The sequence below is a fragment of the Prunus dulcis genome, chromosome 1, assembly GCF_902201215.1.
Source record: "Prunus dulcis chromosome 1, ALMONDv2, whole genome shotgun sequence".
Taxonomy (NCBI): domain Eukaryota; kingdom Viridiplantae; phylum Streptophyta; class Magnoliopsida; order Rosales; family Rosaceae; genus Prunus; species Prunus dulcis.
This window is the reverse complement of record NC_047650.1, coordinates 34,491,380-34,515,940: the sequence shown is the minus strand read 5'-3', so window position 1 is coordinate 34,515,940 and position 24,561 is coordinate 34,491,380. Positions and strand designations below refer to the sequence as shown.

The following is a 24,561-nucleotide window of genomic DNA, read 5'->3' as shown; positions in this document are numbered from 1 at the left end:
TCCATGATTGTATTTGCAAAATAGATGACCCTGTTGGACTAACAGAGCTGGGCGGGGCCTATGTTTGGAATTGGAAGCAAAGGCTTAGAGAGATAGAGAGAGCCCACAAACAAAAGCAAAAGTTGTGGGCCTTGGATTTGGGATTTGGGAGCAAGGCAAGGAACTATTGGTGGGTGGTGGTGGTGGCGCGTAAAGTAAAAGCAAACCCAATATAAACGCCACGTCAGAGGGACTCAGAGGTGCAGTGGGGGGGGGGGCCCAGCTAGCCGCTTAATGTACTGGTGATGGGAGGTGGGGAAAATTAAATAGACAACCGAGATTGGCGTCGCTCATTTAAAGGAAGTGCCGCCGCCGCCGCCGAATATTCTCTGGGCCTTTTCAAAATTTTAATGTGATTTGTGATGTGAGGGGGCGCCGATGGATGAGATGAGAGATGAGAGTATCAATCAAATCAGGATCATCAATGGGTGACCCCACAATCCAAGGTGGGCCCCCCTCACTAGGCAGGCTTTTGAATTTGCATATCCAAGGCAGGCAATCCCATTTCCTTCATGTATCTTGTATTTGGTTGTTGTCGGGTCACGCTGTCATGTCACGCCGAGGCCGTCCCCTCTCTCTGCCACTTTCCCTCACTCCCATTAACTCGTGTTTCGCGATGTGCCCTCCCTCCTCCTCCCAAAATAAAATAAAATAAAATAAATCAACTTCTTCATAAATCTTATGCTTCTGCTTCGCGTGCGTTTCTCTAATTTATATTATACTATAAACCTACAGTATGTAGCTGCTTCACCAATTTTACATGTAACACTCTATTTTAAATTACAAAACCTTGGAAAAATAAAAGGCCATGCTATGGAGAAAAACTTGTGTGGAACCGTAATAATATTATTTTGTTATTTCTATTTTGTATTGCATATCAAGTAAAGAGATTATCATGTGACGTACCGTGATTGGTGCTACTACCGTTTCACACAAATTTTCCTGCATGTCATGCCAACTCTTCTTCTCTCTGCTTCAATTTCATCTCATCATAATCTTTGGATTGTTCATTATATCTATGTTTTGGGTCTTAATTTTAATTTAAAATGAAAAGAAAAATCTAGCTAAAAAAACTGGGCCGACAGAGACTGGTACAAAAGTGGGAATGATGCTGTTTACAAGAAGAAAAATGAGTGCTTAAAATGGCGAAGCAAGGAAGTAATTGATTTGATATGAGCAAGTAAAAGATGTTTGCAGAGGGCAATAAATAAAAGTTGAATCGCATTTTGGGTAATGAAAGCGGGAGCTGGAGGATATAATTAAATTGGGGAGCCGCAGCTCTACAATTAAGTAATTAATAATTTTGGAAAATTAAAATGAAAGGGAGGACAAGGAGACAGCGGTGCGTCGTGTCACAGTAAAAGGAGACGACGACGACGACGATGAGAGAAAGTCCGTTACGTTGACGAACCAAAACACACGCTTACCAATGTCACAAATAAACAACTACTAAGAGAATGTCACTCTGACACCACCGAAAGAAAGCGACACGCGTACTCTTCTCAGTGGTCCCCAACACCCACTTCCCATGTCTCATCCTCATTCCCCTTGATACTATAGCCTACGACTAGAACTTATCCTTACAAAAATGTAGCACTTGAGATATGGTGTAATTATAGATCCTAAAGCTTTATGTTTAGAGACTTTGTATTTATCCGTATCTCACAAGATTTAAATTATTATAATAATTTAACGGTTAAAGATACGATACGTTAATTTTAAAATTTTGACACCCATTCATATAATTAATTTCAATTTAACACCATTAAGTCTAAATAAATTAAAATTTAAGACAAAAAACAAAAAACCATAGCCATGACACACCTCACCCCACCCCACCCACGACAACTCCCTTTCCTCCTTATAGCCGACCTCCTTTCCTCTCTCTCTCTCTCTCTCTCTCTCTCTCTCTCTCTCAAAACAATTAGGAATTTGCTTGACTGAGCAACTATAATGACGTCTTCACCCTTGATAGGATTTCAGTCGGGGTGGGATTGTAACGTCCCACATAGATTAAAGAAGAGAGGGTGATGTGCCTTATATGGACATGCCCGCTTCAATCTAGAATGAGGCCTTTTGGGAGCTTACTGGCTTCGAAGTCATGGGAACTTCGAAGTTAAACGAGTTTAGGCTAGAGCAATCCTATGATGGGTGACCCACTAGAAAGTTGCTCGTGAGTTCCCAGAAACAAAATCGTAAGGGCGGAGGCTCAAAGCGGACAATTTCGTGCTACGACGGAGAACCATGGGTAGGATAGGATGGCAATCACAAGGATGGGTGGGAAGGAAAGTATGGTTGGCTGCTAGGTTTTTTATTTTTTCTTTATGGTTTTGTTTTAATAATTCTTTTAAACTTAACAGTGTTAAGTTATAGTTAATTAAATATATACATGTCAAAAGTTAAAAATTGGCCTGTCATATCTTGAGTCATTAGATTATTAGAATGGTTTAGATTTTGCGAAATGCGGGTAAATATACACTAGCTAAATGTATAGGCTCGAGATCTGTGTAATTATAATGTGGTATTAGAGTATGGTTACGTGGTATAATAATATTAACTATACCATTCACTTTTATTAGAACACATGGATGTGTTATATCATGTGACATTATTTCAATATCATGCAAAATTTTCTTTAAACTATGCCACTTTTTCAATGTGAGAAATTGAGTCCCAACACCGAAGACCACGCATAAGATATATGGAAACTATTGGATCAGTTTTCTCAAGTTTCCATTCATCATGTTTATAGAGAAGCAATAATGGTGGCAGATCAATTGACGAAAAAAGAACGCTCTTACAATAATTCATGTATTTGATTTTGTAATTTTCCTCTATGTCCTTAATAGGTTGTACTCGCATATGTATGATATTGAGATTCCAAAGGAATCTAAGAGGCCCCAACAACAATATACCCTTCCTCGCCCAAAATTTCATATTGTATTTCTTTCGTTCATAACCGAAAATCAAGCCTAAAAACCCTAATTCTTTTATTTTCTCTCTCAATTATTCTTCTCATATTATGATTTACAACACATAATAAATAATTTCACCACATTATTTTATAAGTATAACGAAATATTAGATAATACTAATATGTAAATCAGAAATATAACTTCTTGAGTGTATATTATGATTCTATATATTTCTCATTACGTGACATTTCACATGACGAGAGAAGTACATAAAAAAGTAATATATACCCAATTTGTGTGGAAGTTTCCGGCGCGTGGGAAACAAGACAATCGGCCGGATCTTCTTTAGGAGGGCGGAAAGGGAAAGAAGGCCGAAAACGAAAGAAAATGGTAAAACATGCGATGAGGTGGGGTGGTGGCGAGGAGCACGTTGTAAAGCTGAGGAGGAGTCTTCATGCGTGAGGGGGCCACATCTACTTTGGGTCCACACGTGTGGACCACACCCAGATATGGTCTGCTGGCGTCGACCACACTCTACACACCAATCGACACATGTCGGCCAGCGACAGGCCCAAACTTTTTACTTTAAAAAAAAATTCACATAACTTTGGTGGCACGCTTCTCTATCCTACCACCGGAAGTGGCGGGGTATGCCATCACTTTTACTAGCCCACATGCTAATGTCACAGCCCGTTGACATATGTAAAATTAATTACTTAGTTAATTATTTAAAGGAAAAAACTTCATTTGACACAGATCGGAATTGTTATGTAAGTAAGGGCTTATATATTCTTGTCAGTAATAATATGACATGTGTGCATAAGTGTTTTTTGAGTGTGTTTTTTATTAATTATTTTTGTAAATGTGTCAAATTGTAATTTACAGTGTAATTCACAAAAAGACAGAATATCTCCTTATAGTTATTGGGAAGAAAGTAAGCGACATCCTTAATTGAAATAAAATCAAGACCCTTGCTTTAATTTTCTTTTGTGTTAGGCCATTGATGTTGGCATGCCTCCTTATCTTTTAAGCTAGATTAGGACTTTTGGGGGGGGTAAAGCTTTTAACTTTTTTTGGGGTCTTGTAACTTGTATAATGGGCAAAAAAGTGCCATATCATTAAGGGGAAATTTTGGATTTCAATTGAATTTTAAAGTCTATCTTAAGATGTGGAGCAATTTGTAATCAAACACCACTTAGTTTGGTCTGCCATTAATTCCTAATTGTAACCAATCACATAGCAAAGGATTATATGGTTTGTTTACTCTTTTTTTTTTTTTTTTTTTTTTCAAAATCTTTTTAGTGACGGCCAACTTTGAGGGGTGATAATTTGAAAAATTGATGATGGCGGATGAGAGAAGACCATACATCATTGACTTGGCAAAATTGTATTGACTTTTTCACTCAAGAAAAATATGGTGGAAGGAAAAAGTAATTGTATTTCTTTTTCTGAAGACTGAAGGGTTTTTATTTTATTTTTTATTATATAATAAGAAAGTGATATAATTAGGTAGCAACTTTTTAACCTAGGACAATTATATCGAGCTGCAAATTTTTTCAATCCGTCTGTGACTTGTCATACGACTAATCAACGCGCTAAACCAAGATTACCCAAGATGTTAGATTAGGAAGACAGTGTTCTTGACAAGTAATTTGGAAAATAGAAATGAATATGGTATCATTTTCGATTGATTAATTAATTAATTGGACCGGCAGTATCAAAATGTCTTCAGGTTAGTTAAGTGTTTTTTTCAATTAAAGTTGCTATGGTTTAGGGCAAGAGTATAGAATTAAACATAGGGTTAATGTTTGATTATGGATTAGTAATAGATAGTAGGAAGAAAACGTGTTGACTTGCTTATTTTATTGAAGAGATCTGTTTGTTGAATTACACATCATCAATACGTAAGGATGAATATATTGGGTCCAAACTTAGTCATCACTCCAATATTTTTCAAGAACACAAATATATAGTCATCACTCCAATATTTTTCAAGAACACAAATATATATATTTATTTATTTTAATCTAAGAGATTAAATCTAAATCTCATGTTGAATGTATAATTATTTTATAATTATAAAGCAACTCGTTGGACACTTGTGCATGACAACATCAACATGCAATATTGCTTGACAGCCAAACTACATATATAAAAGTTCATTGTATGTTTATATATATATATATATATATGTATATGCACATAATATGTGTATGTCATGTATATATTATGCATGGGGTTTGGATTATGATGAGATGGAAAGTAGGGGTGAGGCATGAGAAAATGAGGCCGCATGCGAAAGCCCTCATAATTTTGTCTCGTTTACACATGCAAGGCCAACCATGGTTTTTTCACCTTATTTACCTTTCACTTCATTTTTTTGACATTAAAATTGGAGGGTTCAGATCAACTCACCATTGTTGTGTGGCATCATGTACATGAAACTGTGGATTGATGAACAGAAACTCAGAGATAAAAAAAAAGTAAAAAGTCCTAGAGTACAAAATTTTAAAAAAAAAAAGAAAAAAAAAAAAAAGAGAAAGTCAGAGAGACAGAGTTTAAGTGTTGGAAAGTGCCCAAACAAACCACACTGCAAGAAAAGCAGAAGCAGCAGCAAAAGCAACAGCAAAACAGAGTGAAAGAGAGAGAGAGAGAGAGAGAAAAATGATGTGAAAACAAGAAATGGTCTGTTATTCCTCTTCCGTCTGTCTGGTATTATGGGGTTTCTTTCTCTTCTTATAAGCCATTCTCTCACTATTAAAAATCTCTGCTTTATTATCATTTCTAGATATATATAGCATACTTTGGAGAGAAAGAAACAGAAAGCATATACACAATTGTCATCAAGTTTCAGCATGACTCTGTGACACTGCCCATGGCTTCCAAACAGAGAGAAGGACAGAGATTTAATTGATTGCAAAGGCCCCAAAAGAAATTATAGAAGATCTCCAAGCTCCAAGTTTGTCATATCATTCATGATGAAGAACTAGTCCATTGTTATGATTTAATGAAACAACAGCAACCCATTAAGCTTCTTTCTAGCTTCTCGGCATCAAGCAAAGCTTCTTAGCAAACCAAAACGGTGAGTGGGTTTTGTTTAGAATCATCCTCGAATCGAACCTCTTGTTTTTAGGATCCACGAGCTTACAGATCCGTACATGTTTTTGTTTTGTGTGTGTAAATTATTATGTGACTTTGATGTATGTAGTGAGGAGGCCTATATAGGTAGGGATGATGGCGGTGACGTCAGCCTGCAAAGATGGTGGGATGAAGATGCAAATGGACAATGGCAAGTACGTAAGGTACACACCAGAGCAAGTTGAAGCTTTAGAGAGGTTGTACCATGAGTGCCCAAAGCCCAGTTCTATGCGTCGCCAGCAGCTCATTCGCGAGTGCCCTATTCTCTCCAACATCGAGCCTAAGCAGATCAAAGTCTGGTTCCAGAACCGCAGGTACTGCCACCAGTTTTCTAATTTCCATCTTCTCTGTTCATCAAGTTTTCAAATTTCTCAGTTGGGTTGCTTTCTTTGGTCTTTTTTGTTGGTGGGTAAAATCAAGTTTGCGACTTTTTTGTATTATTTGTTTTGAATTTTCTTTGCTTGCTGTGTTTTTGCAGATGCAGAGAGAAACAGAGGAAAGAGGCGTCTAGATTGCAAACTGTGAATAGGAAGCTGACCGCAATGAACAAGCTTCTGATGGAGGAGAATGATAGGCTGCAAAAGCAGGTGTCTCAGCTCGTCTATGAGAACAGCTATTTCCGCCAGCAGACACAGAATGTAAGTATTCATCTACAAGGTTTACAATATCCAGAAGAACAAAAAAAAAAAAATTTAATCCTGGTTAATTTTCTTATAAAAGATGGAGAAGATGATAAGAAAAATCCAAATTTTCACCTGAAATTTTTTGTTGATTTTTAAATTTATTTAGTAAAGTTTCTTCAACATGGTTTTTTGAGATTTTCTTCTTTCTTTCTTGTATTGCAGACGAACCTTGCCACCACAGACACAAGTTGTGAGTCGGTGGTGACTAGTGGTCAACACCATTTGACCCCTCAGCATCCACCAAGGGATGCCAGCCCTGCAGGGTCAGTGAATAAACTTGAAATCTGATTTATTCTTTCTTCTCGTTGAGTCTTTTTCACTCTTCGAGCTTTATGCAATTGCCTTGTCTTTGTCCCTTGTCCTTCTTGTTGTTGTTATAACTTATATATCAAAATGGCTTATTTGGGATGTTTGTGCTTTGTTTGTTTTCTAGACTTTTGTCCATTGCAGAGGAAACTTTAGCAGAGTTTTTATCAAAGGCTACTGGAACTGCTGTGGAGTGGGTCCAAATGCCTGGGATGAAGGTGACTCTTTCTCTGTTTTATCTCTTTTTATCTCTTTTCTGTCATCATCATCATCTTCTATTGTCTTGTTAACATTTATGCTCTCCTCCAACATCTTTTGTGATTATCAAGAAAATTTTATCAAGCCTACATGGCTTTGCTAACCTTCTAAGCAACACTCAAACCACATCACCATCTCACTATTTTTTGGACAGACTAATCTTTGCTTTAACCCTTTTGGGTCCCCCATTCATTTCATTTTTCCCTTTACCCAAAGGCAATAGAATATTGTTTGGATTATTTTATTTTCACATAATTATCTTGTATTTGGAAAAAATAAAATAAAAATGCAGGCTTTTAAAATACTCTGTTTATCAAATATATAAAGTTAATAAGATAAGATACTTTCTGATTTTAATTTTTGGGTTCTAAATTCAATATCTTATTATGTTGATTTTGAACTGCACAGCCTGGTCCGGATTCCATTGGAATCGTTGCTATTTCTCACGGTTGCACTGGTGTGGCGGCACGTGCATGCGGCCTTGTGGGTTTAGAGCCAACAAGAGTAAGTTCTTCTCCACTTGGTCTAGTGATTAAGTACTAATCTTGGTACAGTTTTGTAAGAAAGATTAATTAATTAATATGTTGGTGTATATAAACAGGTCGCTGAAATCCTTAAAGATCGGCCTTCGTGGTTTCGAAATTGCCGATCTGTGGATGTGCTAAATGTGTTGTCCACTGGCAATGGTGGAACCATTGAACTGCTTTACATGCAGGTAGGTTTTGCTCTCTAATCTCACTGTTTTTCCAACTTATCAAAATTAAATTTGGAAATGTTTGTCTCTGTAGCTCTATGCACCCACAACTTTGGCACCAGCTCGAGACTTCTGGTTGCTGCGCTACACGTCTGTTTTGGAAGATGGTAGCCTTGTGGTATGCGGCTCTTGAATTTTTTTGATAAAAGGAGCCAATAATTTTTGGCCTGCAAGCCCTTTTAATTTGGTGTCATTTTCTCTTTTTTGATTGTAGGTTTGTGAAAGGTCACTTAACAACACTCAGAATGGTCCAAGCATGCCACCAGTGCAGAATTTTGTGAGAGCAGAAATGCTGCCAAGTGGGTATCTAATTAGACCTTGTGAAGGTGGTGGGTCAATCATCCACATTGTTGATCATATGGATTTGGAGGTATGCAGACAAGCTTTGCTTTATATGTTGAAGCAATGTCATTTCCTGGCTTGATTGATTAAAATTTTGACTTGGTTAATTTGATTACTTAAATCTAGCCTTGGAGTGTACCTGAAGTCTTGCGCCCACTTTATGAGTCTTCAACACTTCTTGCTCAGAAGACAACGATGGCGGTAAGACTGTTTTCTCCTGTCCTGTCTGATGGCATATAGTTTTTTTTTTAATTGGAATTTTGTGTCTGGGGAGATGAATGTGGGGTTTCTTACATTCTAATGTAGACATCTTTTCTTGATTCAGGCCTTACGCAACTTGAGGCAGATTACGCAAGAAGTTTCTCAGCCTAATGCTGCTGGCTGGGGGAGAAGGCCTGCAGCTCTACGTGCTCTTAGTCAGAGATTGAGCAAGTATGCTATGATTCAATCTCCAAATTGTTTCTTGGAATGGTTGATCAACTTCTACCTATCGAAACCTTACAATTTTTGTAATGCAGGGGCTTCAATGAAGCAGTTAATGGGTTTACAGATGAGGGGTGGTCTATTTTAGAAAGTGATGGTGTTGATGATGTTACCCTTCTTGTGAACTCGTCCCCGGGAAAGATGATGGGTGCAAATCTTTATGCCAATGGAGTTCCATCAATGAGCAATGCTGTGTTATGTGCCAAAGCTTCCATGTTACTCCAAGTAAGGATTTTAAATGCGTTACAGCCAATAACTAACAGAATTAAGTTGAACTAATCACTAAGAAGAAGCAACTTAGCAAAGTGACTTTCAACATGGGAAAACATGGTTTCTTTTTGTTTTTATCTCTTTCTCATTAAATAAACATCGTCTTATTACCAATCTGTGCTGTTTCCTTTTCCTTCAGAACGTGCCTCCAGCCATTCTTCTTAGATTCTTGCGAGAACACCGATCGGAGTGGGCTGACAGAAGTATTGATGCTTATTCAGCTGCTGCTATTAAACCTGGTCCCTGTGGCCTACTAGGGTCTCGAGCTGGAAGTTTTGGAGATCAAGTTATTCATCCACTGGCTCACACAATTGAGCATGAAGAGGTATGTACTGGGGATTGAATTTTTCCTTCAAATGTAAACATAATCGCTCACACAATATGCTATCTGAATTCTGATACGTTATGGCTTCTCTGTAAACAGTTCATGGAGGTCATTAAGATCGAGAACATGGGCCACTATCGAGAAGACATGATTATGCCTGCAGCTGACATTTTCCTCTTGCAAGTAAGTGTATAATTTTTTATCCATTTGATTTATCATATAATGTGCTTGCAGTGTTTGATGAATCCTTATAGTTAGGCCTTGTTCTTAAATTCTTATTCTTTTTAGTTATTGTTGAATCCTTACTGACAATAGTCATTGGCTTTTTGTTGTTTCCGGTGGCATGGAATCCCAGCTATGCAGTGGAGTGGATGAGAATTCGGTCGGGACCTGCGCTGAACTTGTCTTTGCTCCCATTGATGCTTCATTTTCTGATGATGGTCCAATTCTACCTTCTGGTTTTCGGATCATTCCTCTTGATTCTCGGATGGTAAGCATTCATCTTATATGAAATATTACAAAACTCTATCTTATTATGGATTTCATTTTCTCCTTTTTTGTGGCGGTGGTTTCTTATATGCTTAAATTATTATCCAGGATGCCCCCAGTCCAAACCGTACACTTGATCTTGCCTCTGCTCTTGAAGTTGGACCCGCAGGAAGCAGAGCATCTGGTGATAATGCAGGTCACTCTGGAAACACAAAATCTGTGATGACCATAGCATTCCAATTTGCATTTGAAATTCACCTTCAAGACAATGTAGCTTCCATGGCTCGCCAGTATGTCCGCAGTATTATTGCATCAGTACAGAGGGTAGCACTGGCTCTCTCCCCTTCTCGTTTTGGTTCTAATTCTGGTTTCCGGCCACCACCTGGCACTCCTGAAGCACAAACACTGGCTGGTTGGATCTGTCAGAGCTATAGGTGAGTAACTAGACAAAATTGGTTGGATAGAACAAATTCTAATCTTACAAACATATTTATTTTATTTATGCGATTGCTATATCTTAATTCGCTTTTGTTTCAGGTGCTATCTGGGAGGAGACTTGCTAAAAAGTGAAGGAAGTGAGTCCATTCTCAAATCTCTTTGGCATCACTCGGATGCTATCTTATGCTGCTCTTTGAAGGTATATGGGTACCATTTTTCTTTCCTTTCTATGTCTGAAATATGCCGTTTTCAGCCTATTCATCAAGGTTTTCCATTCTATATTATCTTTCACTTAGAAGTTGTGAGGCATGTTCCTTTTTGTAACAGTTAAAGTCTTCCATAATTTAATTTCATAATTTATGCAGGCATTGCCAGTTTTCACATTCGCAAACCAGGCAGGCCTTGACATGCTCGAGACGACGTTAGTTGCACTTCAGGATATTACACTGGAAAAGATTTTTGATGACAATGGAAGGAAGACCCTATTCTCTGAGTTCCCACAGATAATGCAGCAGGTATGTGGCTTTGAAGTCCAGCTAAGATTTGGACAAAACATTGAAGGCCTTGACATGCTCTGTTGATGACTTTCACTTTTTTACTGTTGAAATAGGTGATTAATTAACCTTACCTTTCTTTTTCTTTTTACCTGTGTTGGGGGCTGCAGGGTTTTATGTGTCTTCAAGGTGGCATATGCATGTCAAGCATGGGAAGGCCAATCTCCTATGAGAGGGCAGTGGCATGGAAGGTGTTGAATGAAGAAGAAACTGCTCACTGCATCTGCTTCATGTTCATCAACTGGTCATTTGTCTGAAACTTTGGACAGAACAGAACATAGGATTTAGATTTTTTTCTTTTTCTTTTTTAAAACCTACAGTAGAAATTAAACCTCTTCTTTGTCATGAGCATGTGTACCAAAGGTATATTGGGCCCAATGTTTTGGGTTATCCTCTATTCTTTGAGTTTTGCTTTATGCTTTATTTATATATGAATCATAATGCTCCCACCTTTTCCTACCTTTTTTTTTAATCTTCTAAAAAATCAACACATATTAGCACTGTATTTTGAATGCTTTTTATGATCTCACTGGGGGACAAGCATTACTTGTTCAAAGGTATGCTCAAATGTAGTTGTCAAACCAATATGCTAGTCATCCACTCTTTCATAAATCCAGTTCCCCATGGTACTTGTGTGTAGTTTCTCCCTCTCCTTCTTAACTTTGACCAAAAAAAAAAAAAGAAAAAAAAAAGGAATTCCCGTATCTTTTCCATGTTTAAATAGACTAATCCAAAATAATAATAATAATAATAATAAAAATATATGTAATGCGCAATTGCAGGTACAAATCCAATCATTCACATTTGCTCATTCTTTAATTTTCTTTAGTTAAGATCGGAATATAAATGAATAACATGGTTTAAGTAGTAATCATTTCTATCAAGTCTTTATCATCACGTTAATTAAGCTTCTTCTATAGGGTAATCACTAATCAGATAAGCAATCTCTTAATTAGTCTTTACCCCACCATATTGGATGTTGTCAAATCCTTGATGGTTTGCTTCAATCAGAATATATATGTGTTTGCATCAAAGCCCGACAAAGCAGAAACGACATTAAGAAATTAACAAAACATAAAGATTTACATGATTCAACTTATGGCCAATCTTTACGTTTACGAGCAAAGAAAACAACACTTCTTTTTTGCTTTGTTTGTAACACGTTTCACTATGTGGTAGCACCAAATTATTTTATTAACTTGAGTTCTTTGAATCTCTAGTAAAGCATCTTCTAGTATGAGTTTGTTACCTACTGACTCACACAAACAAACCCAATGATACTATATATATGCAAGGCTTTTTTTATATTTGATTATTGAGGAGAACCGAAATTCGAAATTAAAACCTCTTTCAGTACCATGTGAATTTCGATTCAATTCTATGAACGTCAACGTGTGTGGTAGGGTATCGATTTGTTGAGAGGATGCAGTTGACTCATCATCAGTTACTAAAAAGTTTGCCCTCTATGTTGTGGGGGTATACTTGACTGTGAGGTAATGGTTAGGGTTTGTTCAATGAGTGTTCTTGCTGTGATATATGCGATGGGATGCACGTGTATCCAATTATTGTTACTGCATGAAAATTCGAAAACAAAACCCACCTGTCTTCAATCAAAGAAACACACCCAAAAATGTTTGATTTTTGATCTACAAAAGTAAACCAAAAGGGAGAGGCAAAACGCACGTCAGGACATCAAAATTCTCTTATACATACACACCATATAGCTCCCCACTTCCCCCGAAATGAAAAATAAGAAAAGAAAAAGAATATATAATGAGAGAAAAAGGAGCTTTTTGAATGGAAAGAAGAAGGGCAAAGAAGCTTTTGCATGGTCTCCGAGAAACCATCATTGAAATCTTGAGGCTTTTGAGATGAAATAGCCTTCAAAAAAATATGGATCATATCCGTGAATGCCAGCAAAACTGAGCTGGGTTTGTTCTTAAAAATGTCAGCTACTTTAAACTTATGTGTTTAGACTGACTCTTTAGACATGGAATCTTGTAACTATTATGACTACTGCTTCTGCTGCCGATATAGGTCAGCTGTACAGATTAAAGAAAAGGAGTTGTATCACTTTTCATCATTGCTAATAGGATGATAATTAGAAGCTGGAAATCACTAATCAAATTGTTAGTTAGTTAATTAATTTAAGAATCATGATTGCAACTATAGAGAGAAGGCAAGTAATTAAGGTCACACGAAAATTTTTCTTCCTGGTATCTAAACGAAAACTCTTTGATCGATCTTTTCACCCCCCCAACGAAAATATTCAACAAGATGCTAAACTAGACACATGGTCACAGATATAAGTAAAATTAGAGGTTAATCATAGAACGAATTGTGTCTTGAGGTTGTAAAACCCTTTGACCAATGTTGGTTTGAAGTAAGAGAAAAAAGGTAGAGGAAGAAGTAAAGCAAAAAGGCTACCTAAGTGTGCTTTTACATAGTAGATATGAATGCGGCTTTGTGATTGTATAGAGCCAGTTAATAATATTCTTTAGCTTGTTTTTCAATTGGAAAAGGCCTGCCCGAGCCCGACAATGGGACAAAAAATAATCATCAAAGGATCAGATTTTAGTACAGTTGTTCCCTGCAAAAGAAGAGCCCTACATATGTTTGCTAGTTCTTTGACCTAACTCACTGATCACGACCATTCAGTTTCCACATTTTCCCTTCTTCCATGAGTAATACTATAGCCAAACAATTCAACCCTCTATTCTTGTTTTTGCTTTTTCTAGCTCCCTTCTTCCTTTATATAACTGTGCAGTACGCATATAAATTATAAAAAATTCTACAATATATATACAGAAATTCTCATATGTGAACGTCTGAACGTTATTATTGTGCGGACTCTATGTATTTTCTACTACATCTCCCTCATGTCCTCCTATTTAGAATGACGTCTGCATGATCTGGATGAGAGAATAAATGTAATAAACTTTTCCTTCAATGTTTTAGTTGTTATAAGATAACAAACAAATCTGACAGATCAGGGTGAGCACTTTTGTACATGTTGGTAGGTCGTAAGAATGAAACTGACGCTTTCACGCATGCCATTAGAAAGAGGGTTTATTTCAATTCTTCTTTTTGGTGGTCTTTCTTCTTCTTTTTATATTTTTTCTTTAAAAAAAGAAAAAAGAAAAGACCGACCTTATTTCCCTATCTCATGCAACCCATAAAGAAAGGGAGAGGAGGATGTGATATGATTGCCTCAACCCATCTTTTCTCTACTGTAAATTACTTTTTGGATCAAATATATTATAATTAACAATTAGATTTTTTTATTTTATACAAGCGATATTTTACTTTAATTAAATCTGAACTACGGGGAAGCGGAATTCGAACTCTGCTCTAACACATCCACTCTAGTCAACTTGACTAAATCCATGCTTGCTTAACAATCGGATTTTAAAAGAATACGTCATGCACATATAGAAAGAGAAGAGAGGGTAAATTCATAATTAATATGCATATGCATGAATTAATGAACCCAAAAAGTATATAAGATAATGCAGTAACATTTAGTTTATATATAAATATATATATATATATATATATCGACAGTTTTACACTCAGTAGTAGTATGTCAAACATACCATCAAACAAAACATTTGAGCTATATATATTTATAGTACTAACAATTAATTAACACCTTTATGTTACAAAATACAACAAAAGGTGGTAATTAATTAATTAACACGTACATTACGTTATAATAAAACCAAGAAAAATTAAGAAAAAAAGAAAGTTAACAAAAGAGAAGCTGAAAACTCGAACAAAAATCCTTGAGGGAGAAAAAAACTCAAAAAGGTGAAGAAACTTTTAGGCTAGAAACACAAGAACTTGTCCTCATAATAGAGTCTAGGGTTTTATACAGTTCATCCGCGCATGGTCTTGCGGTGGGGTCCCCAGCAGTGCAGTGAAGGGCTAGGTTCATGGTTTCTACAATCTCGTTCTGGTTGCTCGACACGTGTCCTCTAATCTTGGGGTCTGTCCACACATCAAGATGACAGTCGGAGTAGCAATACCTAGCCCACTCTACAATGCTCTTGTGCGCGCCAAATTCCGTGTCGGCGGGTCCTTTTCCGGTGAGCAGTTCGATCAGGACAAGCCCAAATCCATAGATGTCACTCTTCTCTGTGATGCCTTTGCCTTCTTTAGCTTCTACAAGATATGAAGAAAAAAAAAAAAGGAGCTTTAGAATTTAGTTTAGAGCATGGCTGGACTCATCAATTTTGTTTTCGAAATGATGTGACGGTATTTTATTTATTTCAAATTTTCTTTCGTTTAATAAGTAAGATACTGACATGACATGTACATATAGAAACATAGTTTAATTATAATGTATGCATGCATGAAAAAATGGTACTCAAGTACGTACCTGGAGCAATGTATGAAGAAGCAATGAACCCCTTGGAGTCCGGTTGAACCATTCCGGGTAGACTCAATCGAATCCGAGGCTCATCTTTCGCATCTACGATGACCTTCTCCGGCGACACATGACCCGCAACAACACTTGGGGAGCTACGACAATGCAAGAAGCGTAGAGCTCTTGCAATCCCAAGGGCAATTTTCCGGCGCTGTTCCCAGCTCAAATCCCTCAGAACTTGGCTCAGTACTTTGCCTTCACAATACTCATAAAGCACATATGCACCCTTTTGGGAGTGGCATATTCCGATCAATTTGATCACATTGGGGTGCCGAAGCCTCCCAAACTCAACCATCTTACACCGAAAGCTAGGTGGAATTGAATTCATGGTATCTTCTTTAACCACAAATTGCATGCCATTCAAAACCGACTCTCCTCTGTACGAAATCCCAGTCTTTCCCATTGCAATGACATTACCCTGTTTGGCTGCCGAGAAAATATCATGAATTGTGACTGATCTCGAGACCTTTGAATCAAAAAACTGCAGTTCCCAAATCCCACCTTCGCCCTCCACTGTTTTTACCTTCAAATCGTTTCTCCTCCGCATTATAACAAACACATAAGCGGCAACACCAAAACCCATTAGAGCAACAAGAGAACAAGTGACCACAAACCACCAAGTTGGGTTTCTCTTAACTCTCTTGCACGGCGGTAGACCACTTGTGGTGGTGTCACTGCCGCAGAGGTCGTTACCGGCCACCGCGCTCGCGTTTATGGCCAGAAACGCCGCAGTGTACGGCAACGTCCCGTGGAGTTTGTTGTGAGAAATATTTACTTGGACGAGTGATTCTATAACGCCCAAATTGGGCGGAATCTCGCCGGAAATATCGTTTTCGGACAAGTCAAGGTCCCCGAGAACCGGCATATCCGAAAGACTGGTTGGAATCGTACCGGTGAGGCGATTGTGGCTGAGGTCGAGACTCACGAGTTTCATGCATGAAGATAACTGTTGCGGGATGGGACCGGAGAGCTCGTTGTGAGAAAGTTTCAATTGCATTAGCTCCGATAAGTACCCAAAACTCGGCGAGATAGGCCCCGAAAACCGATTTTCTGACAAGTCCAAGTTCTCCAGCTTTTCGCTTCCAAAATTATCCGGCAAGTTCCCGAAAAATCCATTTCTCCCGATATTTAGCATTTGAAGTGAGGGCATGTCCCACTTTCTTTCACCGATTCTGCCGGAGAGATTGTTTCCCGAAATATCCAAGAAGTAGACAAGCGGGAGTTTGGTGAACTCGGCCGATATCTCCCCGGAAAGCCGGTTGTTCTGGAGTCTGACTCGGCCCAAGCTCTTGCAAGAAGAGAAGCTTCGTGGGATTTCGCCTTCGAGCGAATTGGAGAAGAGGATGAGCTTGAAAAGCCGACCCGAGTCGCATAGCTTATCGGGTATTTTCCCTGTGAGACTGTTCGTGGAAAGGTCCAAGACAGTGAGGTTGTTTCGGTATCCAAGACGTCTCGGGATTTCACCAGAGAACTTGTTTGACCATAACTGAAGGACTTGAAGCCGAGGCAGAGAAGCCAAAGCGCTGGGAATTATTCCCTTGAAGTTGTTGGAAAAAAGGTGAAGAATTTCCAAGTTTTGAAGTTGACCAACATTTTCAGAAATCTCACCCGAAAGAAAATTATCACTTAGGTCAAGAGAAACGAGCTTCTCAAGCCCGAACAAGGACTGTGGAACAGGGCCTGTGAGCTTGTTTCCGTAGAGAAAAAGGTACCGAAGTTGAGTGAGGTTGCTAAGAGACACTGGGATTTGGCCTGTGAGCTTGTTGAACACAAGATCGAGATGATTCAGTTGAACAAGGTTGCCAATCTGTTCTGGGATTTGTCCAGAGAGATTGTTGTAGCCCAAGTAGATCCACTTCAAGCTCTTTAGCTGGCCTAGTTGGGTTGGAATTTTTCCGGACAGTTGGTTTGAGGCCAAGGTTAAGTCCTCCAAGCTAGACATGTTTGATATAGAACTTGGGATGCTCCCCAGCAAAACATTTCCTCCCAGATCAAGAAACTTCAAGCTCGAAAAGGATCCGATGCCGTCCGGGATTTGCCCTGAAATCATGTTGTTGGACAAGTCTAGTACCTCTAAAGATGAGACCGAGCCTTGCGGCACGACCCCGGTGAAGTTGTTGTTGCTGAGGTTGAGATGCCGAAGCGAATTAGACACACCGACGAACATGTCCTTAGGAAGCTGCCCTGCCAGTTGGTTGTTCGAGAGGTCGATGGTTTCGATGTGGGACAAGTGGAAGATCGAGGACGACAGTTTGCCGGAGATGTTTCTTCCGGAGAGCTCGAAGGTTTTGATGGTGGTGTTGTTGTCGCAGGTGATGCCATGCCAATTGCATGGATTGTTGGACGAGGTGGTCTTGTTCCAGTCTGAGAGGAAGTTTAGAGGGTCGTTGATGGAGGCTTTGAAGGACAAGAGAAGCTGAAGTTGATGCTCATCGCCATCGTCCAAAGCAGATGTTTGATTTGAGAAGAAGAACAAGAACATGAACATGCAGGAAATGAGACATGTTTGATGAGGTCGTCTCCTGGCCATCTTCATCATCATCATCAGCTCAAAGTTTATAGCATCCACGTAAAAAGCACTGAAATAATTATACAACGTGTAATTAACATGAAATCATAACTACAAAAAATTACTGAAATTTCTTAAACAAGTTTAAAGAACGTACTTACCACATTAATTTTCATGAATTTATAATCAAACCCAGCAGCAATTTTCTACAAGATTAAAACCACAAATTAGAATGAACAAAATTAGATTAGAAAAACTACAATTTGAGGGGAAACAAATTTGACTGAAATTAAACAAAAAAATTGGGGAAAATGTCTGCAACGTACCTAATTGGAGAAGTTTGAAACTATTGATAAAGAGTTTGTAAGTGGGAGAGAGTGGGAGAGGGGTGTTTAAATAGATGGAGGGTTGAAGGTTGGGAAGTGGGCAAGGAAGTTGGGGATAATTACGAGAGTGGACCTTGGACTTTCTTTAGAAGGCATGATGTTTGAACACGAACGGTTGAAAGGAAAACAGGGACAGATGTTGGAAAAAAGACTCTGATATTTGTCGGGTTATTTACCAAATTACTCTTTTGACTGACTGACTGACTCGCGCCATGATGACTAGAATTTGTAACCGTTGTTGAAGAGCTTCTAAACTTTCATATGCTTCGACCAAAAAAAAAAAGAAAAACTTTCATGTGCATTTTTTTGACCCCAAAAAAAAAAAACTTTTATATGCATTTATGCGTTTACTGTTCAATTTTATTTTATAGAAAAATTAAAAATAAAACTTGAAGAGGCAAATGACATAGTAGCTTTGTTGTGGATGCGTCTGTAATAGCCATGGACAAGAAACAAGAAATTTGTTCATATGTTGCTCATGAAGAAGAGAAGGATTCTGTTAACAAAATTATAGCTTCAAGAACAAGATTAATGATGAATTGGAATTCTTATATATATATATATATATATTGGGTCAAAAGAAAAATTATATTTAGGGAGGAAGATTTGCACTTAACATCAAATCAGCATCAAGATGAGTAAGGAGCAAACAAAATTAATCCTATAGTGAAACATGGTGTACTAGGGTAATAATTTCTTAGGAAAACTTAAAATTGAAGCGAGGCTGCAAATGACTCATTAGGGTAATGGTTTGGAGTAAATACTTTCCTCAGGAAATGTCTTGCATTTAAGTCCTAACATACGTATAGTGTGAGTTTAGTATGTTATGCCCTTCTCAATAGAAAAAGTTAAAAAAAAAAAAAAGGATTGAAGCCAGGCTGCTAATTACCAATAACTATAAGTATGATAACTTATATTTAATAAGAAGAAAAAAAAAAAAAAAAAAAACAGCCCTAGTTTTATTCGTGGTAGCTAAAAAGGGGTCAAAGTTTTGAATCTCAACTGATATAACCCTATTTTCAATTTGTTGATAACATAAGTTGCAACAATTTGACAGCTATATCCATTCAGATCTGATGACGAAAGTAGCTAGATCTCTTGTTTGCAACCTAAGAACAATAATTGATTTCTTCAAACCCAATATTCAAAGGCTTGCATTGGTTGGAGTTTCACTAATCATTGTTGCAATATCTACACCTACTTGTGATGTCATTGATTGGTTTGTTTCTAAATAAAAACCTTGTCAGACAAAATTATGGCAAATGAATAATCAAAATTATTCTTCAAACTCACTTTTAGTGTGTTTACATGCTGGAATAAATGGAACTTAGTTGGCAGTGGAAGTAATTCTAGCGCTCAAGTGAGGGTAACTTGGTAGCTAGAGAGAAGTACAGAATTCAACAATATGAACTACTTCCCCTGCATGTAAAAGCAATATTCTTCAACCCCTTTTGTTTGGACTAGTGTAGCTTTTCATTATTATCTAGGATTCTCCTTGTGATGATCAGCAGCACAGAGGGGAGAGAGAGAGAGAGAGAGAGAGAGAGAGAGAGAGAGAGAGGAAAAAAGAAAACTTTTAGAGAGAAAGAGCCTCTGAGATGAAAGAGTACAAAATTATAGAAAGGAGTTACAAAGGAAGGCAAATTGGAGGAACAGACAGCAGTGGGGTGGGGCTAAAACTCAAAGGCAAAGCACAGAGAGAGAGAGGCAAAGCAGTCTAAGCAGTCTAGGCGCAGAGGAAAGAATGAATGAATGAATTGGAAAGAAAACTAAAGTAGTAAAGTGGGTGGTCTTTACGTTACATACACTTAGTGGCAATGCTCGTGCGCGATCTCTCTCTCTCTCTGGGCTGTGAGGGGAGAGAGAGAGAGAGAGAGAGAGAGAGAGAGAGAGAGAGAGAGAAAGAGGACCCACAGTCTCTTTCTCGAAGGAATATACAGTGTGTGGTCTTTGTCATACCCCGGCATGCTTTCCTCCTCTCCATTTTCTAGGGTTTTACACTCTCCATCTTTCTCATGTTTTTATCTCCACGCCCACCCTTTCGGGCCTTTCCCCACTATCAATGTTCAAATCTCACAAAACCTATCTTTTTCAATCGAGTATTTTACATATTACATAACCAAACATAAAGATGTATTCCTCTACATCTCCATTTTTTATTCTTAATATCTTAACAAACTTCCGTTCATAAGATTTAAATTCGAAACCTCTTTACTCACATCTTGAAAATACTTGTTACTCTTCCATTAATATTAACATATCTTTAAAACACAATATATGCGGGAGTGCTCTTTCCACTATGTTAATATCTCTCATGTAAAAAAGGCCACTAGGAACCTAAACCTCTACTTCTAGGTTGTACGACACAAGCACCATGTTAGTGGGCAAAAATGGTAAGTGCGATCGTCTTCTAGAAAGTGACACACAGAGAATAATACTTGCTTCTAACACTTGTTTATTCGCACCAAATCAAAAAAAAAAAAAAAAGAAGAAGAAGGAAAAAACGCATGGCATCAAGCTCAACAATTGCCCATCCACTACGTGGATGCAACCGTGTGGCTAAGATTATATTAATCCAATGTGCTTATGTTTAGTTGTTGATTAAGTTCATAATCCTCTTTCAAAATATATTAATAATATTGAAAAGTTCATTTATGCCCATATGCTGTAAAGAGAACATTGTATTATACTAATAAATTTCCATTACATACACTAATTTTTTTTTTAAAAATTTTGACTGATTAATTAATGAGTTGATCTGTGAGGTATGCATGACGAGGAGCCGACCCATTTCCCTAATATAAGGGTGTCGATGTCTTTTTGAAATTTGTAGGGCTTCATGTTCATTCACTTAGACCAAACTTTAATTACACTTTGCTGGTTTTGTTTAATCACATAATTGACAACTTTGGCTTGCAGTACTTCTTTTCTGTCTTTCTTTTTTCTTTGTAAACAATAGATTTCCAATGTATTATGGACTGCAAATGTCGGGCGGAAAAGGTCCACTGGGATTTTGACTTACCTGGGTTATTGAGCCACATTTAGCCAAATTCAAGCCACGAGAAAGAAAGAAAAAGAAAAGCTACATTGTAGCTGAATGCATAAGAATAATTAGAAATGCATTTGAGATCTTGTATTCGAATTTTCTTCTTTCAATATCTTTATCATATTACTTAAATAAGTAAATTCTTGATTAAAATGATTGTCGGTCCTCTATAGACACCACCATAATGCTAGGTCCATGTACAGCGACTGATCGCAAATTAAGGACACAAACCTCACCAAGGGCTTTAGCATAATGTCATTGTCACATTATGGACCCGCCCGATTTAAATGGGGAGGTCGATTGATCCAAGGGTTATGAGGCTAAAAAGTACCAAAAAATCACATGCAATTTATTTATTTTTGTTTTGTTTTTCTAATAATGAGTGGTCCATGATTAATACTTTGAAAATCCTAAAGTGGATTGTATTGCACGTGTGCAACTCACGTGCTATATGAGATTTTGGTTCAAAGTGTCTTAGCCTGATTAACTTGGGACCAGGGGCACCCCAGTGTCTTAGCCTTTTTGGGTTTACTTTCTTTTTTGGGGTTTACACAGGTCAGGATTGAGCCCATACTTTGGGCTAAACAACTATCTTAGCTAGCCCATTACTTTAGAAGATGGGACCTAGACAAAGATAGTGTGTGTAACACTGGATCACAGCTCAAATGGCAGTTAATTATAGTTGAGTTAGGTTTAGTTGTTAGTTCAGTTTAAGTTTTGTAAATGTTGTGGATTCAGTTACTGATGTGTGGCTGGTTTGTTATAGATAAGCCTCATGTATTTAACAGCTGGCTTGCTAGAGTGCAACCATTACTGGGCATGGTTTATGATATTCGACAAATTTCGCAAATTCATTGAGGTTTGTGGCGATCTTTTTTCATGCGGTATTAAAACTACACACTCAGTTGCTTCTTTTATGTCTAAAGGGTTTTTCTTCGCCAAATTGAGTTGTGCCAATTTTTTAGTTTCATGTAAACGTTTCTATTGATCTTTCTATTTTCCTGAAACAAGCTTAATTAGCTCTCGTAAAATTAAGGACCCTGCATGCAACCAAATCCTTTCAAGATAAATACGCATCTTAGTTAAATATAAGAACCCTACAATGAACCAAATAAATTGATTGACAACAAATATATATATATATATATATATATGCTAAGTATATATGGTGAGACAGGTAGTAGTCGTTTTGTTGCATATATTGCTTGAAATCAATTCTTGGGCCGCAGCTGCTGCTTCGGCCAAGCTTGGACATTGGCAAGTTGTGCTTTGAATCTCTATTCTCAAAGCTTCTTCTGGCTATCTCCCTCATGGTAGAAGTTAAAGAGAGCTTAGGATTGAGCCTGGTTCTGTTGTACTTCTGGCAAAAATCCCTGTGAGAGCTCACAGCTTCTTGCGTGGCCGTACCATTTGGAGCTACCTCTTTCATTTTATCTTTGACAGCTTCTGAACAAAGCCCGCAAACCCATTTGCCTGAAAAAGAGTCCTCAACCTCATTGATATAGCCTGCGGTGCACTCCTCCTTCAGCCCACAGCATTCGCATTCTGCTTGCTTCACTTCATCAATTTTGGCAACAACATTGCTACTTTCCAATTCCTTCTTGTACTTGTTTATTTCATTCGACACATCGGAGATTGCATTTCGAAGCCTTTGGTCATTCTGTACGCATGCACGCACACGAAAAAGATATATAGACATCATCTTGAATTCAATGATTTATAAAAATTCAAAGTGGAACAAGCAATACAATTGAAGATAACATTACCATGTTTGCTAGTATGATTTGATATATTTGTACAAGACATGCGTTGGTATTTATATACAAAATGAGGGCGTGCATATATATATATATATATATATATATTTGGTTTTTGGGGGGGTATGAAGAGAGTCCTTTCAAAGGCAAGACTCTGTAATCTCTGAAGTTTATGTAGATAAAGTTTTCGTGAAGTTTTCCTCAGTCGCATGTTGAAAGACCACTTTATAGACTGAAATATATAATTTTTTAATAGACGGGTGTTGCTTTTTCGTGCCACTATTATGCAAATTGCACCCCCTTGTTACCCAGAAAAATTAATTTTTATGCAAATTGCACACACCACTTGTTAGCTGCCTTGCTAGCTCGGGCTCGTGTTGCACTTTTTTTACGGCCAGAGAGATATAGATAATAGAACCGTTAGCTTAGCTGATAATGGACATGCATGTAATTGTATTCAATTTTCCCACTCGTGAGAACTTCAAGATCCATGCATATATAAATAGATGTATATATTTGAGAATTTAATCCGTGAGGCTTCAATGAGTCCATAGACTGCTTTATAAAAATAAATCAAGGTCTTGGTTATTAATTTTATAAAATAAACAATTCAAATTATGAGATACATTATAGAGTATGTCCAAACGAATAATTAGCATCATATTAATTTACTAAGTAATTAGCGTTTGAGCAAGGATGTTATTGCACCAACCATCTAGCTCTACGTCTCTTATAAACCCACGAAAGAAGTGTTCCTTGCTTTTTCGTGTTTCAAATCCACCAACTGCACCGATAGCGATAAACCTAAAAAGAAGAAGAAACTACGTCGATCAAAACTTTCAACTATTTAACAAAGACGTGGAGAATGACCCATCCGTGGAAAACAAATGCTTATAGGAAATCCTTAGTTGAGGGCGTTTTTGTTATTTAAGAATTAAACTTAACACCATGTTGCTTGTGATCAATTTTTGGGGAGGGAATTCATCCTACCTCTCTCCTCACCACTTAGACTAATTTCGAGGGTTAACGTCTTGTTTTGATTGGCTATACTAAATCTTATGCTACGTTACTGCAATTTTTCTTTTTTTATCATTGCGGCGAGAGAATTGAAATTTGAAAAATCTTTTAAGATTGGAAAGAGAAGTGCCACTAAATTAAGAACTGCTATTATATTTATATGTCAAATTATGAATTATCTGTTGATGACTGTTAGCAGGTGTAATTGTCCTTGTGATTGAGACATGCAATATAGTATAATGGACTTCACGTACATTGGCTTACTTATTTGATTAATTGACACCATAAGAAACATGACCATGCTCAATTTATATGGAGAAAGAAGAAACCAGACATTTGGCTAAAGGTAGCTTATTAGCTAGGTCCTAGAGTTGGAAGCTGAGTAATCAAACCATCTAGTTATAAAAGTTTCGGGTTTAGAGT

The 24,561-nt window shown here is 37.6% G+C and overlaps 2 protein-coding genes across 2 annotated transcripts; one reads left to right on the top strand and one right to left on the bottom strand.

Moving 5' to 3' along the window:
* The first annotated feature begins 5,596 nt into the window (after nucleotides 1-5,596).
* On the top strand, nucleotides 5,597-11,457 carry LOC117614898 (homeobox-leucine zipper protein ATHB-8). The gene is made up of 19 exons (XM_034343827.1): nucleotides 5,597-6,036; nucleotides 6,163-6,406; nucleotides 6,571-6,730; nucleotides 6,938-7,038; nucleotides 7,209-7,299; nucleotides 7,748-7,843; nucleotides 7,941-8,054; nucleotides 8,128-8,211; nucleotides 8,308-8,463; nucleotides 8,562-8,636; nucleotides 8,761-8,867; nucleotides 8,954-9,143; nucleotides 9,328-9,513; nucleotides 9,613-9,696; nucleotides 9,869-10,003; nucleotides 10,111-10,436; nucleotides 10,540-10,639; nucleotides 10,806-10,955; nucleotides 11,105-11,457. The coding sequence occupies exons 2-19, from the start codon at nucleotides 6,186-6,188 to the stop codon at nucleotides 11,249-11,251; spliced, it is 2,523 nt and encodes an 840-aa protein (XP_034199718.1). The 5' UTR covers nucleotides 5,597-6,036; nucleotides 6,163-6,185; the 3' UTR covers nucleotides 11,252-11,457.
* Nucleotides 11,458-14,725: 3,268 nt separating this feature from the next.
* Nucleotides 14,726-18,316, bottom strand: LOC117621109 (probably inactive leucine-rich repeat receptor-like protein kinase At2g25790). Its single transcript, XM_034351410.1, has 4 exons — nucleotides 18,259-18,316; nucleotides 18,094-18,138; nucleotides 15,376-18,002; nucleotides 14,726-15,158 (listed from the first exon to the last, which is right to left on the bottom strand). Exons 2-4 carry the CDS (start codon nucleotides 18,096-18,098, stop codon nucleotides 14,797-14,799), a joined length of 2,994 nt encoding a protein of 997 aa, XP_034207301.1. The 5' UTR covers nucleotides 18,099-18,138; nucleotides 18,259-18,316; the 3' UTR covers nucleotides 14,726-14,796.
* Between the last annotated feature and the right edge of the window lie 6,245 nt (nucleotides 18,317-24,561).

Bases quoted from the DNA above. Each gene is read 5' to 3' on its own strand.
- LOC117621109 (XM_034351410.1), bottom strand. The intron at 15,159-15,375 runs GTACGTACTTGA...CATATCTTGTAG, and splicing joins TTCTTCATACATTGCTCCAG to AAGCTAAAGAAGGCAAAGGC.
- LOC117614898 (XM_034343827.1), top strand. From the start codon at position 6,186: ATGATGGCGGTGACGTCAGCCTGCAAAGATGGTGGGATGAAGATGCAA. The intron at 6,731-6,937 runs GTAAGTATTCAT...CTTGTATTGCAG, and splicing joins TCCGCCAGCAGACACAGAAT to ACGAACCTTGCCACCACAGA. The intron at 10,437-10,539 runs GTGAGTAACTAG...CTTTTGTTTCAG, and splicing joins TGGATCTGTCAGAGCTATAG to GTGCTATCTGGGAGGAGACT.